The 12,777-nt window shown below is 40.5% G+C and overlaps 2 protein-coding genes across 5 annotated transcripts; one reads left to right on the top strand and one right to left on the bottom strand.

Annotated features, from left to right (window-relative positions):
• Positions 1–1,019: 1,019 nt before the first annotated feature.
• Positions 1,020–7,317, bottom strand: asphd2 (aspartate beta-hydroxylase domain containing 2). Of its 4 annotated transcripts, none has more exons than XM_039621080.1 (5): positions 6,777–7,317; positions 5,863–5,952; positions 4,487–5,703; positions 3,911–4,024; positions 1,020–3,743 (listed from the first exon to the last, which is right to left on the bottom strand). In XM_039621080.1, exons 3-5 carry the CDS (start codon positions 5,349–5,351, stop codon positions 3,613–3,615), a joined length of 1,110 nt encoding a protein of 369 aa, XP_039477014.1. In that variant the 5' UTR covers positions 5,352–5,703; positions 5,863–5,952; positions 6,777–7,317; the 3' UTR covers positions 1,020–3,612. The 4 variants fall into 4 exon arrangements, with proteins under 4 accessions (XP_039477014.1, XP_039477015.1, XP_031593873.1 ...); XM_039621081.1 differs by lacking the exon at positions 6,777–7,317 and adding an exon at positions 6,203–6,499; XM_031738013.2 differs by lacking the exon at positions 5,863–5,952.
• A 1,804-nt stretch (positions 7,318–9,121) lies between these two features.
• On the top strand, positions 9,122–11,754 carry LOC116318848 (glutathione hydrolase 5 proenzyme-like). The gene is made up of 6 exons (XM_031738003.2): positions 9,122–9,163; positions 10,175–10,329; positions 10,498–10,607; positions 11,021–11,130; positions 11,273–11,383; positions 11,476–11,754. Exons 1-6 carry the CDS (start codon positions 9,122–9,124, stop codon positions 11,620–11,622), a joined length of 675 nt encoding a protein of 224 aa, XP_031593863.1. The 3' UTR covers positions 11,623–11,754.
• The last annotated feature ends 1,023 nt before the right edge of the window (positions 11,755–12,777 follow it).

Here is a 12,777-nt window from a genome sequence, read left to right as displayed (position 1 = left end):
TATAAAGCCCACATATGGAAACACGAATGAAACTTTAGAGAGGTACTACAAATACAAACCACACTGATCTACCGTGCTGTGCAAAAGTCTTGAGCTATCACTCATTTCTTTATATTTTGCCAGGAGAAGGGGAGATAGGTCGAGTATTTAATTGAAATGTGTGCAAATATACATATAAATACAGTATATAAGACAAAAATAGGATTTGTACAATTCTAACAAGCTTGAAAGTCAGTATTTGGTATGACCTCCTCTATTCATGAACTCAGCCTGAACTCTCTTCTTGTCATGTCTTTAGGTGGTCTTCAAGAATAGCTCTCCAGGCTTCTTGTGTTATCTTTGGCATCTATCATAGATAAACACAAATATAAAGAAAAGGGAAAAATTGTGTTTTTGTGACAGACTGCTAGTAATAAAGTGCCTAAAGATAGAATTTCAAAGTGGTTCTTTGCTAAGCTGCCTGTTATCTACTTGATTTATGAGCCTCTCTGGTCAGAAACAAGGACTGTACTGAAAACGAGTGAAAAAGCAGCCAATGTCCAAAGAAAAACTTTGAATGACCTTCAGAAAGCCTGGACCACTTTAAAAATTACATGAAAGTTTGGCTGCTTAGAAACAAAAAGCAGCCAAAATATAGACATGAGAGATGGCTCAAGACTTTTGGACAGCACTGTATAGGAGACACACTTTGCTTATTTTTTTTCATTTAACATTTTGGCATTATTGCACAGTGTTTCTGACTTGACATCGTATACAAGTAACAAGTTTGAAAGGAAATAACTGTCATAAGCAGAAACCGGAGCAGTGACAACATTGTTGCACTGGTATGCCTCCTTGTGCCAAAAGTATAAAACTGCATCTAGATGAAAACGGGAAAAACTCTTGCTTTACATTGTGCAAGTAAAAAACCATAAGACTTTATCCTTCTCACCAGTTTCCTCTAGCAAACTGAAGCCTACCTCCGACTCACATCTGTAACTCCTGCGTGCAAGTGAGAATTCAGACACCAGCTGGTTAAATAAGATACTCGACCATTTATTAAATGTACAGAAATACTGTTCAAAATTCACACAAGAAGGTGTCAAAGAACAAATCCTCAGTCCAAATGTAAACAAAACGGTTGCCCCATCATCATATAGAAAGCAGTTTTCATTCTCTAAGATGGATTAACAGCACTCATGATTCGAACCCAATCACTGACAGCCGAGCGTCAGCGTCATCCGATGCCGTCGACAGCTCGGAAATGATCACGCCTTTGTAAACATTAGAACTGATGGGTACCTTGAATTGCAGTGGACTAGTAAAGCTGCTGAAGACTCATTTTCACTAGCTTTTAGACTGTGCACATATATCCATCAAGTGCTGTTAAAGAGTTAAGACTGTGGCCTTGAGAATAGATACAGTGCTGCAAAATTACAGTGATTGAAAGAAAAGGGGAATATAAACCCATCACAGAACATCAGAGCTAGTACTTCATAAACATTTTACAGAATATACTAATTTAATCTATCAAAATGACCTCATGGATGGCTCTTTGAAGTGGACAATGAAATGCAATCACTTTAGCTAGAAATTAGGACAACACAAAAGTTTGAAGCATCGAAGACAATTGTTTAAAAAAAAACAACCCAAAAACATCTGAGACCATTCAATTTTTTTTTTGCTTTTTGTGGTTTTTTTGTTGTTTTTTTTTTACCTCAACCTTATTTACAGAAATACAAACCCGATATCAAATGCAACCAAATTACAAGAGTTTAGTAAATTTACCAAAAACACTTCATCTCCAGTGGTACGGCACGGGTCGACTCACACACTCGGACCTAAAAATGTGCTTGCCTAACCATGTCTTGTGAAAGCGGGGCTGATGTTTCCAAAGGGGAGCACGACTGACTAGCACACCGGCAGGAGCTGGGACAGAAACATTAGCTGCGTCTGTAAACATTCACGTCATGATCGGCATTGGACCTCAGTTAGCAAACCACACATGGATGTATCTGTTCACCTTACTGCTGACAAGCAAAGACAACATTCCTCTGTAGCTGCTCTAACACTGTTACAGCTCTATCTGCGATCCATTTCTGTTTCCGTATCTACGTAACAGCTGCCAGTTGGGTCGGAATACTACAGAAATCCAACACGGCACCCAGCTCCAAATTAGATTTCCAGAAGGATCCTGCACTGCTTATTAAATCATTTTGTACAAATGGCTGAATCTGTCTTGATGTGCGTATCACAACAGCTTGCACAGTACGCCAACAAACACCGGAGCCTTTACTACACCTTTACTCGATCACTAACCGTGTGGCGGTTTCATATAAATTATTACAATCAATAACAATATGTTAACATTCAATAAAAAGGAAAGTGTCCTATATGTTACTATAAATGAAACCCTCTGACAGCTGAGCTGGGAATATGGCTGAATGATAAAAAGCTGAATTATCAAATCTCCCCCAGCAGAACTTTAAAAACATACCCCCTTTATTAGATTCATCAGGTCGGATCCGAGTGGCTAATCAGATCTGGGTTCATGAGCAAATGAATGGGTGTACCTAATAAACTGGACAGTGAGTGCAGGAATAAAGCTATATATAAAAAACTGTTATTGCCAAAATAAACACAGTCAAAGGTTTAAATAATGAGGCAAAGTTATGGAAAAGTAATCAGTTTAGGGCAGCGGTTCAGCATTCACACAGCTCTAAACGCTTTGCTCCCAAAAGTTTTTTGTACCGTTTTGCTCGACTGACATCATCTCGACAAGGTTTTCCTTATTTGGTCACCTTAGGCACAGACAGAACTGTGGCTCTTAAAAATGGCTTGCTTCAAACAGACGGAGTGTGAATCGTAAAAGACAAATAAAGGATGTCTTCAACAATGGCACTCTAGCAGTGTTACAGAAAAATATTATGAAGTTAAAAATGAGTTAACAGATGTTGGCTGTCACCATTTGCCTTTCTTAAGGCCTCGAAGGAAGTGAGGGCTCTTTAATTCTTGCAGAATGACTTCACTTCTTTGGGACATAACAGATCAGACTGACTTATGGACCCACATGTGCTGTGAAACACTTCTGTAACAGAGCGACACGTTATTACTTGGCTCGCAAAGAGACTTTGCCCCATATTAGCATACTCCTGGAATTTTTAAAAGCAGAAACTAAAATAAATGTGACACAAGTAAAAGATAAAATCCCCAAATTTTTGCTGTTTGGTGACGTCATTCATCTGTACTCAAACAAACATTCAGTGATCCAAAATAAAGCAAAACAACAGCAAGAAATGAGCCAAAAGGTCCCTGCTATGGTGTTATTACACATTAATAAAAATGGCTGCGTGCACCTACTAAGCTCTATTAAAAAAAACTTTTAAATATGGCTGCATTTTATACAATTAGACAGAGAAAAAGTGTTTGATAAAAGAGGCCCAATGTTTGGTCATCTGCTAAGAGGAGTTAAGAGCAAGACTGTATGAGCTGGAGAATATGTACACAGTGAATGTGAGAGCTGGTCTGGAGGCAGGAAAAAAAGAAGAAAAAAAAAGGGCTGCTTCTCATACTACACACACCTCCCTAAATGCCATCTGTGTCTCACTTGGACACACGGCTTCTCACTCACACCTATTTCCCCTCCCTGTCCTCTAAACGGCCTGGTGTAAAAATGTAGTCCAAAGCCTGTCTCTCAGCGGCGGCCACGTTGGGGTGCCACAGGTCCACCATGAAAACCACCCTGGGGCCGTCCTCCTGGCTCCCTGAGTGCATAAAAACAAAATCGATGTTGTGACCTTAAATCTATAACAGACTCGCATCAAAAGGCTCTACATCTACCTTAGCTGCTGGATTGAATTAGGCCAATCCTCTTTTAGAATAAATAAAATGACACAGCCTAAGCCAAGATTCAATTTTAATGCCTTCTTACCCTCGTGAAAAGCCCTGTGAAGGAAGGAGTCGTCGAAAAGCAAACAGCTGCCCTCAGACCAGCACTGCGGCTCTCCACCAACCACAAGTTCACAGGAAGGGGGCACTCTGAGACCTGTCGGTAAAAAGAAAAAAAAGAAAAAACCAACAAAGTAATAAACGAGCATATGTGTCGTTATAATAGTTAAAAAATATATGCACTTAAAACATTTGTTTTGTTTGGATTTTACTGCTCAGGTGGCCTAATGCACAGGTCATAAAGGGCCCTGTGTCATTACAGCACGCTGCTCTAAATGCTCTCACTAAAATGACTGCATACATAACAATAAACATGACTATTTGCAGCCATCTCGCAGGGTACAGATGGAAAGGGAATCAAAGCTCAGCTGCATGAAAACATTTTCTAGCATAAGACAACATTTTAGCCATTTGCCTCCATAACTCAAGAGAATTCAGGTTTTCAAGAGCAGCTGATTCTCTGCGTTGCTCCTTATAAATACACTGAAATCATCTGCTGTTGCGTTGGCTTAAAATTCACACTGAGACTCATTAGTTCCAGTTCAGTGAGCTCCCTTACCCAGGTGGCATCGGAGCCTGACATTTGTCGGGCCGTAATGCTCGGTGATGAGCGCCCCGGGCGTCAGTACGGAGAAGCAGGCGTTCCCAAACACATTGTTGGAGATGAAGGTGCGCAGCTGGCCCAGCACCCTCCAGGCTCGGGGACATCTCCTGACATTTAGAACCAGAGGGGTGCCTTGGTTGACCAGATAGTAGGTCCACCACTGCCCGCGAGGAGTATTGTTGGCCTTCCACCCCGGCGGGAGGGAGGAGCCGCTGCGACCCGGAGGCTGGTGGTAGATGCTCTCGAACTCAGCCAGGAGTGCAGGGAAGCTCTGCTCAAGCAGCTCCACGTCATGTCTCTGCACTTCCCTGGAGAAGAAAGGCGCTGACGGCAGGTCGGGCAGGAAGAAGACCTCTGGCCGCTGGATGGTCGGTCGGCTGTTAAGGTACCGGCCTTGATCACGGACTCCTTTGTGCACCCTGCCCATCCCTGACCAGGTGTAGCGCTTGGCGTATTCCTGCAGGCTGTGATAGAGCCTCTGGTTGAGGCTCTCTCCAGCGCTGGTGCAGCGGAAGCACTCTGACGACTGACAGAAAGCAAAGCCGTTCTGCTCCTCCAGCATGGATCCGTGCTTTCCCTTTCCCCTGCTACGACAGTCTGAACTCATGAAGCCCCCCACCACACCTCCAATCCGCCCCGTGCCGGCTAGATACCTCCCGCGCAGAGGGCTAGAGCCATGTTCCCGGCCCACCCGATAGCAGTACCACATAAACAGCAGCAGCACACACATGGCTATTGCAAAAGCACAGATCTCACACTCCCTTATAGACTGCATCCCTCCAGCCACCATCTCCCTCACACTCTCTAGTGACCACTCCATTCTGGCTCGTTTCTGTGTTGCTGAATCGGTAGGAAATGCAAAATGATGACGGGGAAGGATCAGTGAATGTGTCTTTTCTTGATTGTGATTGAAAGGTGGCCGTAAACCACAGACACACTCACACGCAGGGCCACGGGTCTAGTGTCAAGCAGCTCTTATCGCCCCTCCATGATGGAAACAGTCTGCTGATTCAATCTGACACGCTCGCTCTTCAGGCCCAACATTTCAGCACTTTGCAGCGAGTGAAGGTTTCTCGTTGCATGATGTCTGGCCGTGTGGTATTTCTGCTGCTGCCTCTCCTGCTCTTTCAGACAAATGCAGACAGACACCACGCCTTAGGGTTATCAGTTCTCTAGAAAACAAAGACAGAAGGGAGAGAAAAGGGGGGCCGTGAGAAGACAGGAGGGTATAGAATTCATAGCAGGAGGATGGTGCCATCAGTGCGCCAAACTCTGTTTACGGTGTGACGCTGGACTCGTTACACCTTGCTTTGTATCTGTGTGAGACACACCTGCCTCCTAAGAGTCTGACAGCAACTGGATCCGCCACATGTTAAACACAGCTGCTGGAAGTCACCCACACACTGTTGACTTCAAAACAACTGCCATGCACACACACACACACACACACACACACACACACACACACACACACACACAGTGAACACAATTTTGAATTCAGCCTTACACACACCCACACACCCCTGTTCTCCTCTCTATAAAATCATGAGTCATGGGTACATCGCTGCATTTAATTCAAATTTATCCCCTTTTGTATTTTTTGCGCATGCACACACATGTACGCGCTCGGAAGAGTGAATTATATAAACGTAAACAGTTGCTGATACCCACCCACATTTATAATTTGGCATTCATAGGTTCCTCAGCAGGAGCTGCATAAATGGATCCTCGGGGGGAGGAAGGAGAAGGGGGAGCGGGTTCTAGTCTGTGGAATCGTATGCTGAGTCTATAACAATAATAAAAAGCTGGATTACATGAGTATGATTATATAATGATAATGGGACCGGCAGCCAGAATGCGAGGAGTGCAATGCGTCAACTGTGATCACAACTCCAGTCTGCGCTCTCACCAAAAATGGTCGGGTAATCCTGCTCCAACAGATCCTCCCCTACATCCTGTCTGACACCATCAAGACGCCCCCACACCCCCCCTACACACACGCACACAGACAAACACTCGCTGCTTTTAGGACACACTGACCACCAAACCCTACCGAGGAGAGTGAAATAAAACGCTCATTCTTCCAAACACTCACAGATGCTGCCACTGGGATCGAGCTGTCTACAAACTGATGCCCAAAATATTGATGAGCTGTAGCGTTCCACAAGGCTCGGTAAACAAGCAGAACTAAGGTCACGTTTCCTCCCCTCTACCTGAGTGTCTGAGGCGGGTTTCAGATTCATACCTACTCAACATTCATGACTGTGGGCATGTAGAAGAGACCGGCGCACAGGTGTTTCTCCAGGCGAAGCTGCGCACCACTGCAGTGCACACGGCAGACGGATATCACTCGCCAACATCACAGGAAACAGCTCCAAAATGCACAAAAGAAGTCGTGACTGGAACCAACAACAGAAAATAAGAAAGAAACAGAAATGAGAAGCTGTTCTACCGACGGTCGGAATCTTTGTCTGGCTGTCTGTGGAGGACAGCAGCGGAGGACAGGCTTCAGATAATATTGATGTAAATACTAACAGCTCCACCAGCGAAGCCACCCAACACAGAAAGGAAAGGAATATCCACTAATATTTCCGGTTACGACTTTCAAAGTAAAAGTCTAGATTGTAAGTGGAAGAGGGCAGACTTTCAGTCGCATATTCTGCTGTAAAACTGTCCCTAAACTAACAACAACAACAACAACAATGATAATGATAATAATACTACTACTAATAATAATGATAATAATGATAAGAGCTTTTTCATTAACCACACACTAACCTTTATGCATAAAATTGTGTTTGCGATGTAAGATTTCAATAAATTAATTTAGGGTCTTGGCATTTTCCTCACAATGTTAAGAAAAGTAATAATTTCGAAAAAAGTAATAAATTACCGTGGCAATAAAAGTAATATATGGGAACACCTCCAAAAGTTGATTCTGTTCATCTGGACGTTGCGTTTTGTGGGAGAAACGTTTCGTCACTCATCCAAGTGACTTCTTCAGTCTCAGCTGACTGCAGGTTTCCCCAATCTTATAAACAGTACATTGCATAATGACTGAAACCAGCCCACTGAAGGAACAATGGGCTGTGAGGTCAGTTCCTTAATCCTTAGTCAGTTATTTTACTTTGAAAGAAAAACTGCCTTCCCTCTGATTTTGGTCTCTTGATTATTTTACTTGATGGAGCTCTTCCGCATGTCTCATGGATCGCCCATCGACTGCTGTTTAACATTTCTGGAGACATCATTTCCCAAAATGCATTGCAGCTTGCCTAGATTTCACCATTCAACCAAGTATCAACCAAGTATTAGAAATTAACATTTTATTTTCACTTATTTAATTACTTTTTGGTCCCTAAAATGAAGGACTCTTGTTAAAAATACTCACATCTTTTTGTTTAACCCACTGAATTAAAGCTGAAAATCTCCACTAAACTGCTCCTTTAAATTCATTATGGTAATCTACAGAACCAAAATTAGTAAAAAGTTGTCTCTGTCTAAATATTTATGGACCTAACCGTATTTGCACATTTAACAATATCCAGAGTATCTTTAAGCTAGAATCACTGCTATGGTTGTTTTGACTCAGCCAAACAGTTAAGTTGTGGTTTACATCCACAACTTAACAGTTAAGTTAAGTTGCGGATGTAAGTTGGAAAGTTAAGTTGGAAAAAACAAAAAGGAACAAAAAGATTTTTTTGAAAGTTTTTTGTTGCTGTTGTTTACTTTTAAGCAAAAATAAAATGAATAAAAATACAAAGTTTAATACTGAGAAAACTGAGGTAGAAAATAACTGAAGAATAAATTGATGTAATCGATTTGTATACTTTACCATTAAAGGAAAGAAGTTTTTAGATGCAAGAAAAGGCGTTGCCTGCCAGAGTCTCTCCATGGGAGATACTGAGATAAGAAACTCACTGGAAAAAAAATGCTACTAATACTAGTTTTAGTAGTAATAGTAGTAGATTGTTGTACACAGTTTATAGACTCACCAACCCCCACCCCATAAAATAAAACATAATATGTGTGAGAGATGTGAGACGAACAAAGCAATGATACCCACAGAGACTGCTTATGTATAGGTCCCTGAGTTATTTCCTACACCCCTACATGTAGGCCTGCATAAATACAAAGGAAGGAAAGTATATTATATCTTGAAAACTTAGCTAAACCAGGAAAGTGCAAATATGTAAATATAGTGAAATAAATAAATAAATGTAAAGAACAAAAGCTAAATGTTTATCTCTAACATACTAGTTATAAATGGACACAGCATTTAAAAAGTACAGTGTTTCCTTGTGATGTAGTAGGTTAGAAATCAGTTGAAGTTTAATTATACGAGGTCAGGACCTTAGAGTATACTCAAAACATGAGCAGATGTATGCGTTGCTTTCCAGCACTATCCATTATTCATCTGATCAGATAGTAAATTGATTGGTGTTCCTGGAGAAATTCGAGGTAATGCAGAAGCACACAGGCTTTATGGGAAGTTGCTGTGGGCTGACCTCTTTCAGCCGACCATCAAATTAGCCAGAGAAGGGTTTCCTATTCCTCAACTCCAAGGTCAACACAACTCAGAGACTGTTAAAAATGACAGAACCCTGTTGCTACGGTATGAAATACACCCACAATGTGAGTTCAAAAATATGAGGATCAAATGATGATTGTTTTCTCTCACTATGTTTGTCTTTTAAGACACTTTATTCATATATGACTGGGAACCTGCTTAAAAGCCATGATTTTGTCAAATTTGAGAAGCTGGATAAAAACTTTGGAGATGATTGCAGAGCAGGGGACAGATGTGTTTTACATCAGAACAATAAAAAAGGATTTAATCCGTGACATACAGCAAGTAGGTATTGTCAGACAGGTTTGATCCTGCTGTCTTCTGACCATTTTCTATCTCTGCTAGGTTCAATAATCTAATTACAAACAAACAAACCATTTGGCTCTGTGAATATTTGCTATGATCCCTCACAGGCTACACTGTGAGCTGTCTGGATCAATTAAAAGTATTGATTATGAGATGTGTTGTGTTCAGTTTTGCTCAACAGATTCATTTCGATTCAACCTCACACTGGAGGACTTGGCCTCGTGTAAAGTTACAGACACTACCAGATGTACTTCCCTCCGCCCCCTGCAGGAGGAGCCATCCTCACCTTCATCCTCAACATCATGAAAGGTTCCTGTTAAACATTGACTGTAGAGCTGCTGCTCATCTACACTTTGAAATCACAAAATCACAAACTGACATTTTCTAGAAATCTTAATGTGTTGAGCTGAGCTGTTTAATTTAATAACTGATTTAGTTATGGCTTGAACGGTGGTGGAAGAAGTATTTAGATCTGACTGGAGTAAAAATAGCAACATTCCAGCACAAAATACTAAATATAGATAGTGTAATATATTTAAGTGAAGCTCCTGGTTTCAAAAAAGAAATATTATCATTATTATTATTATTATTATTATTATTATTATTATTACTAAATTGATAGTTATGTCAAACTAGAAAAAGCCATAAAATTTTAAACAAATATGTATCAGAGGTTTTTGAACTCAAATCTCTTTAAGATTCAGCTTTAATTTGTTGTTTGTCTTTGTCTCTCATTATTTTCTCTAATGCGTTTGTTTTTGCAATCACAGAGCTTTGCAGACAATATACGGAGCTTGATCAGCAAGACTCACGATCTCCAGTATTATGGCATCACCTCGTATCTGGAGAGCATGGGTACCATGCATGTGTCTGTGCTGACCGAAGACGGATCCGCTGTGTCTGTCACCAGCAGCATCAACCACATGTCAGTGTCTGGATGAATCTATGTCACTGTTAGGAACCAGCTATCAAAAATGTGTCTTCCTTTGAAACGGAAAGATTGAAAAGGTTTAAGAGACTATTTTTAGAAGCTGCTTTGTAAAATGTCTCTATTTGTATGTGTTGTAGTTCATTTAGCATTTTGTACTTACAGATTTGGCTCCAAATTCCTGTCTCCGAGCACTGGAATCATCCTTAATGATGTGCTGTTTGACTTCTGCACAATATCTAATTTTGGTAAGGGATCAGCAGGATGCATTTTACACTTATGAAATACGAGCATAGGGCAGAGCATTGTGCAGATGAGGAAGCACAGTGAGGATTCTTTCAAAACTAATGACACAGAGTGTTTCTTTTATTTCCTGCAATTATTTTCCTAGTGAATGAATAAAGTCTATTTAGAATTAATTTATAAGAAAGGTTTTGTTACCTTTCAACATACAATCCTCAGAGGAAAGAAGTAAAACAAAAAACAAACAACATTTCCTTCAGCATTCATCAGTGTCTGATGTCAGATGCTGAACAAAAGTAAATGGCACATGTCAGGGTTGAATAAATGCCCTTCACCCTCTGCTTCACATCATTCAGAAGCAATCATATGTGATCATTTTTCTCCTAACAGTGATGAGTGTGGATTGTAGTTTTGTCCTGTCACTCAAGGCTTTTGTTGTATTTCTCAGGAGAGCAGCCTCCCTCCTCTATGGCTCCAGTTCTGCTGAAGTCTCAGTCGAAGACACTGGTGATTGGATCGACTGGTGGGAATATGATCACTACTGGAATGGCCTCGGTACGTGTCCAGGAGATAAAACGACGCAGATCCTTTTTGGTGTTAGAGTAAACATTGTAGTCAGAGGCGTTTTCCCCCTTCTCCATCCTCTAATCATCACTTTCCCATCTGAAAGACTGCAATTCTACTATTTCTCTTCAAGGCGCTCATGAACCACCTTTGGTTTGGAAAGAGCCTTAAAGATGCAATTAATACTCCAGTTGTTTATGTCGACTCTGAAAATGCAGTAAAGTTTGAACCCAACTTTGAAAAGGTACGTGTAAATATTCAGTGTATTTAAATGATAGCACAATAAGAAATTCTGCTTTTGTTCCATCTGAATCTCTTCTCCTCTTTGTGCTTCAGGATGTAATTGAGGCTCTTAAGAAAAAAGGACACAATCATCAACCAGCAACAAGATTCTACAATGTAGTTAACGCTGTGGAAAAGGAGGACAGCTGCATCTCTGCATGGTCTGATGAAAGGAAAAAAGGCAAAGCAGCTGGTTACTGAGGCCAAAAGCCAGGGATGTTAGTTTAGTAGCATGGCTTTAAGGTTATAGACACTCCTGCAGCCACAAAACTACAAAATTGTAGCCAATAGTGTGTATAGTACTTAAAGATCATTAAACAAGATGCTGATTATTCTCCCATTCTCCCAGTAAACACTTTCCTAATTAGTTTATAGTTTCAGTTCATATTTTCAAGTTTTACTGAATACATGTTTATTTTGCTAATTTTAGCCCCACAATAATCCAAAAGGATCATAAAGTAGAGTACACTTAGGGTGTCCTGTCTATATCTTGATTTCTGGTTTTAAACAAACAAACAAACAAAAACAATTTTTAAAAAAAGTAACAAGATGGTCACAGTCATAATGCTCAGGTTAACACATATGTAGTATATGTGAAACACGTAATCACAGTTAATTAGGCTGAATCCAAAACACCAGGGCAGATGTCACTGTTACAGCCATGTCACTACAGCAAAGCTTACACACTGTAGACATATATTCATAACATTATCTTAAATGGTGATACCATCCAAACTGGTCACAAGGATGTGTGACATCATCTGTGAGACATCAAACTTAAGATTTGGTGACCTTACATTGTTTTTAGAGAACAAAACTTTTCAGTTTTAATATCTGATTTGTTGTGTGTGTACTAATTTAATCAGGTTTAATTAGGGTTGATATAATATTTTTTATGACATAACTTTTAGTATCTGAGATATAAATATGAAGTCGTGATCTTCCATTGGAAGATGTGAAGACTTATGTGCTTTCTGTGCTGTGGTGTTTTTTTTTTTTTTCTCCTCCTCTTGTCCTCCTCTTTCATCATGTATTGTGTATTTCCATTGTTTTTCCGTACCTCTCTAACCTGTCTTCTAAATGTTATGTTCGTGTATTCTGTGTATGGTCGGAAGGGGTGCTCATGATAGTCGTCTGGCAGCCTTTAAAACAATTTCCCTTGGGATAAATAAAGTATTATCAATCAATCAATGATGCCACTTTTCTACAGCAACTGGCAATACATAAAATTTTAACTAAAAATGCATGTTGAAATTTCAAATTTTAATTAGCTTGACCACAGAACAGTTTTCCATTTTGCCTCAGTCCATTTGAAATGATCTGTGGCACAGAGAAGATGCAAGTGTTTCTGGATCA

The sequence above is a fragment of the Oreochromis aureus genome, linkage group 12 (assembly GCF_013358895.1).
Source record: "Oreochromis aureus strain Israel breed Guangdong linkage group 12, ZZ_aureus, whole genome shotgun sequence".
Lineage (NCBI taxonomy): Eukaryota > Metazoa > Chordata > Actinopteri > Cichliformes > Cichlidae > Oreochromis > Oreochromis aureus.
This window is presented reverse-complemented; position numbering and strand designations above follow the sequence as displayed.

Bases quoted from the DNA above. Each gene is read 5' to 3' on its own strand.
- LOC116318848 (XM_031738003.2), top strand. From the start codon at position 9,122: ATGACAGAACCCTGTTGCTACGGTATGAAATACACCCACAAT. The intron at 10,330-10,497 runs GTCAGTGTCTGG...TTGTACTTACAG, and splicing joins ACCAGCAGCATCAACCACAT to ATTTGGCTCCAAATTCCTGT. The intron at 11,384-11,475 runs GTACGTGTAAAT...TTTGTGCTTCAG, and splicing joins TTGAACCCAACTTTGAAAAG to GATGTAATTGAGGCTCTTAA.
- asphd2 (XM_039621080.1), bottom strand. From the start codon at position 5,351: ATGGAGTGGTCACTAGAGAGTGTGAGGGAGATGGTGGCTGGAGGGATG. The intron at 4,025-4,486 runs GTAAGGGAGCTC...TTTTACCGACAG, and splicing joins CAGGCTCCGATGCCACCTGG to GTCTCAGAGTGCCCCCTTCC. The intron at 3,744-3,910 runs GTAAGAAGGCAT...TTATGCACTCAG, and splicing joins TCACAGGGCTTTTCACGAGG to GGAGCCAGGAGGACGGCCCC.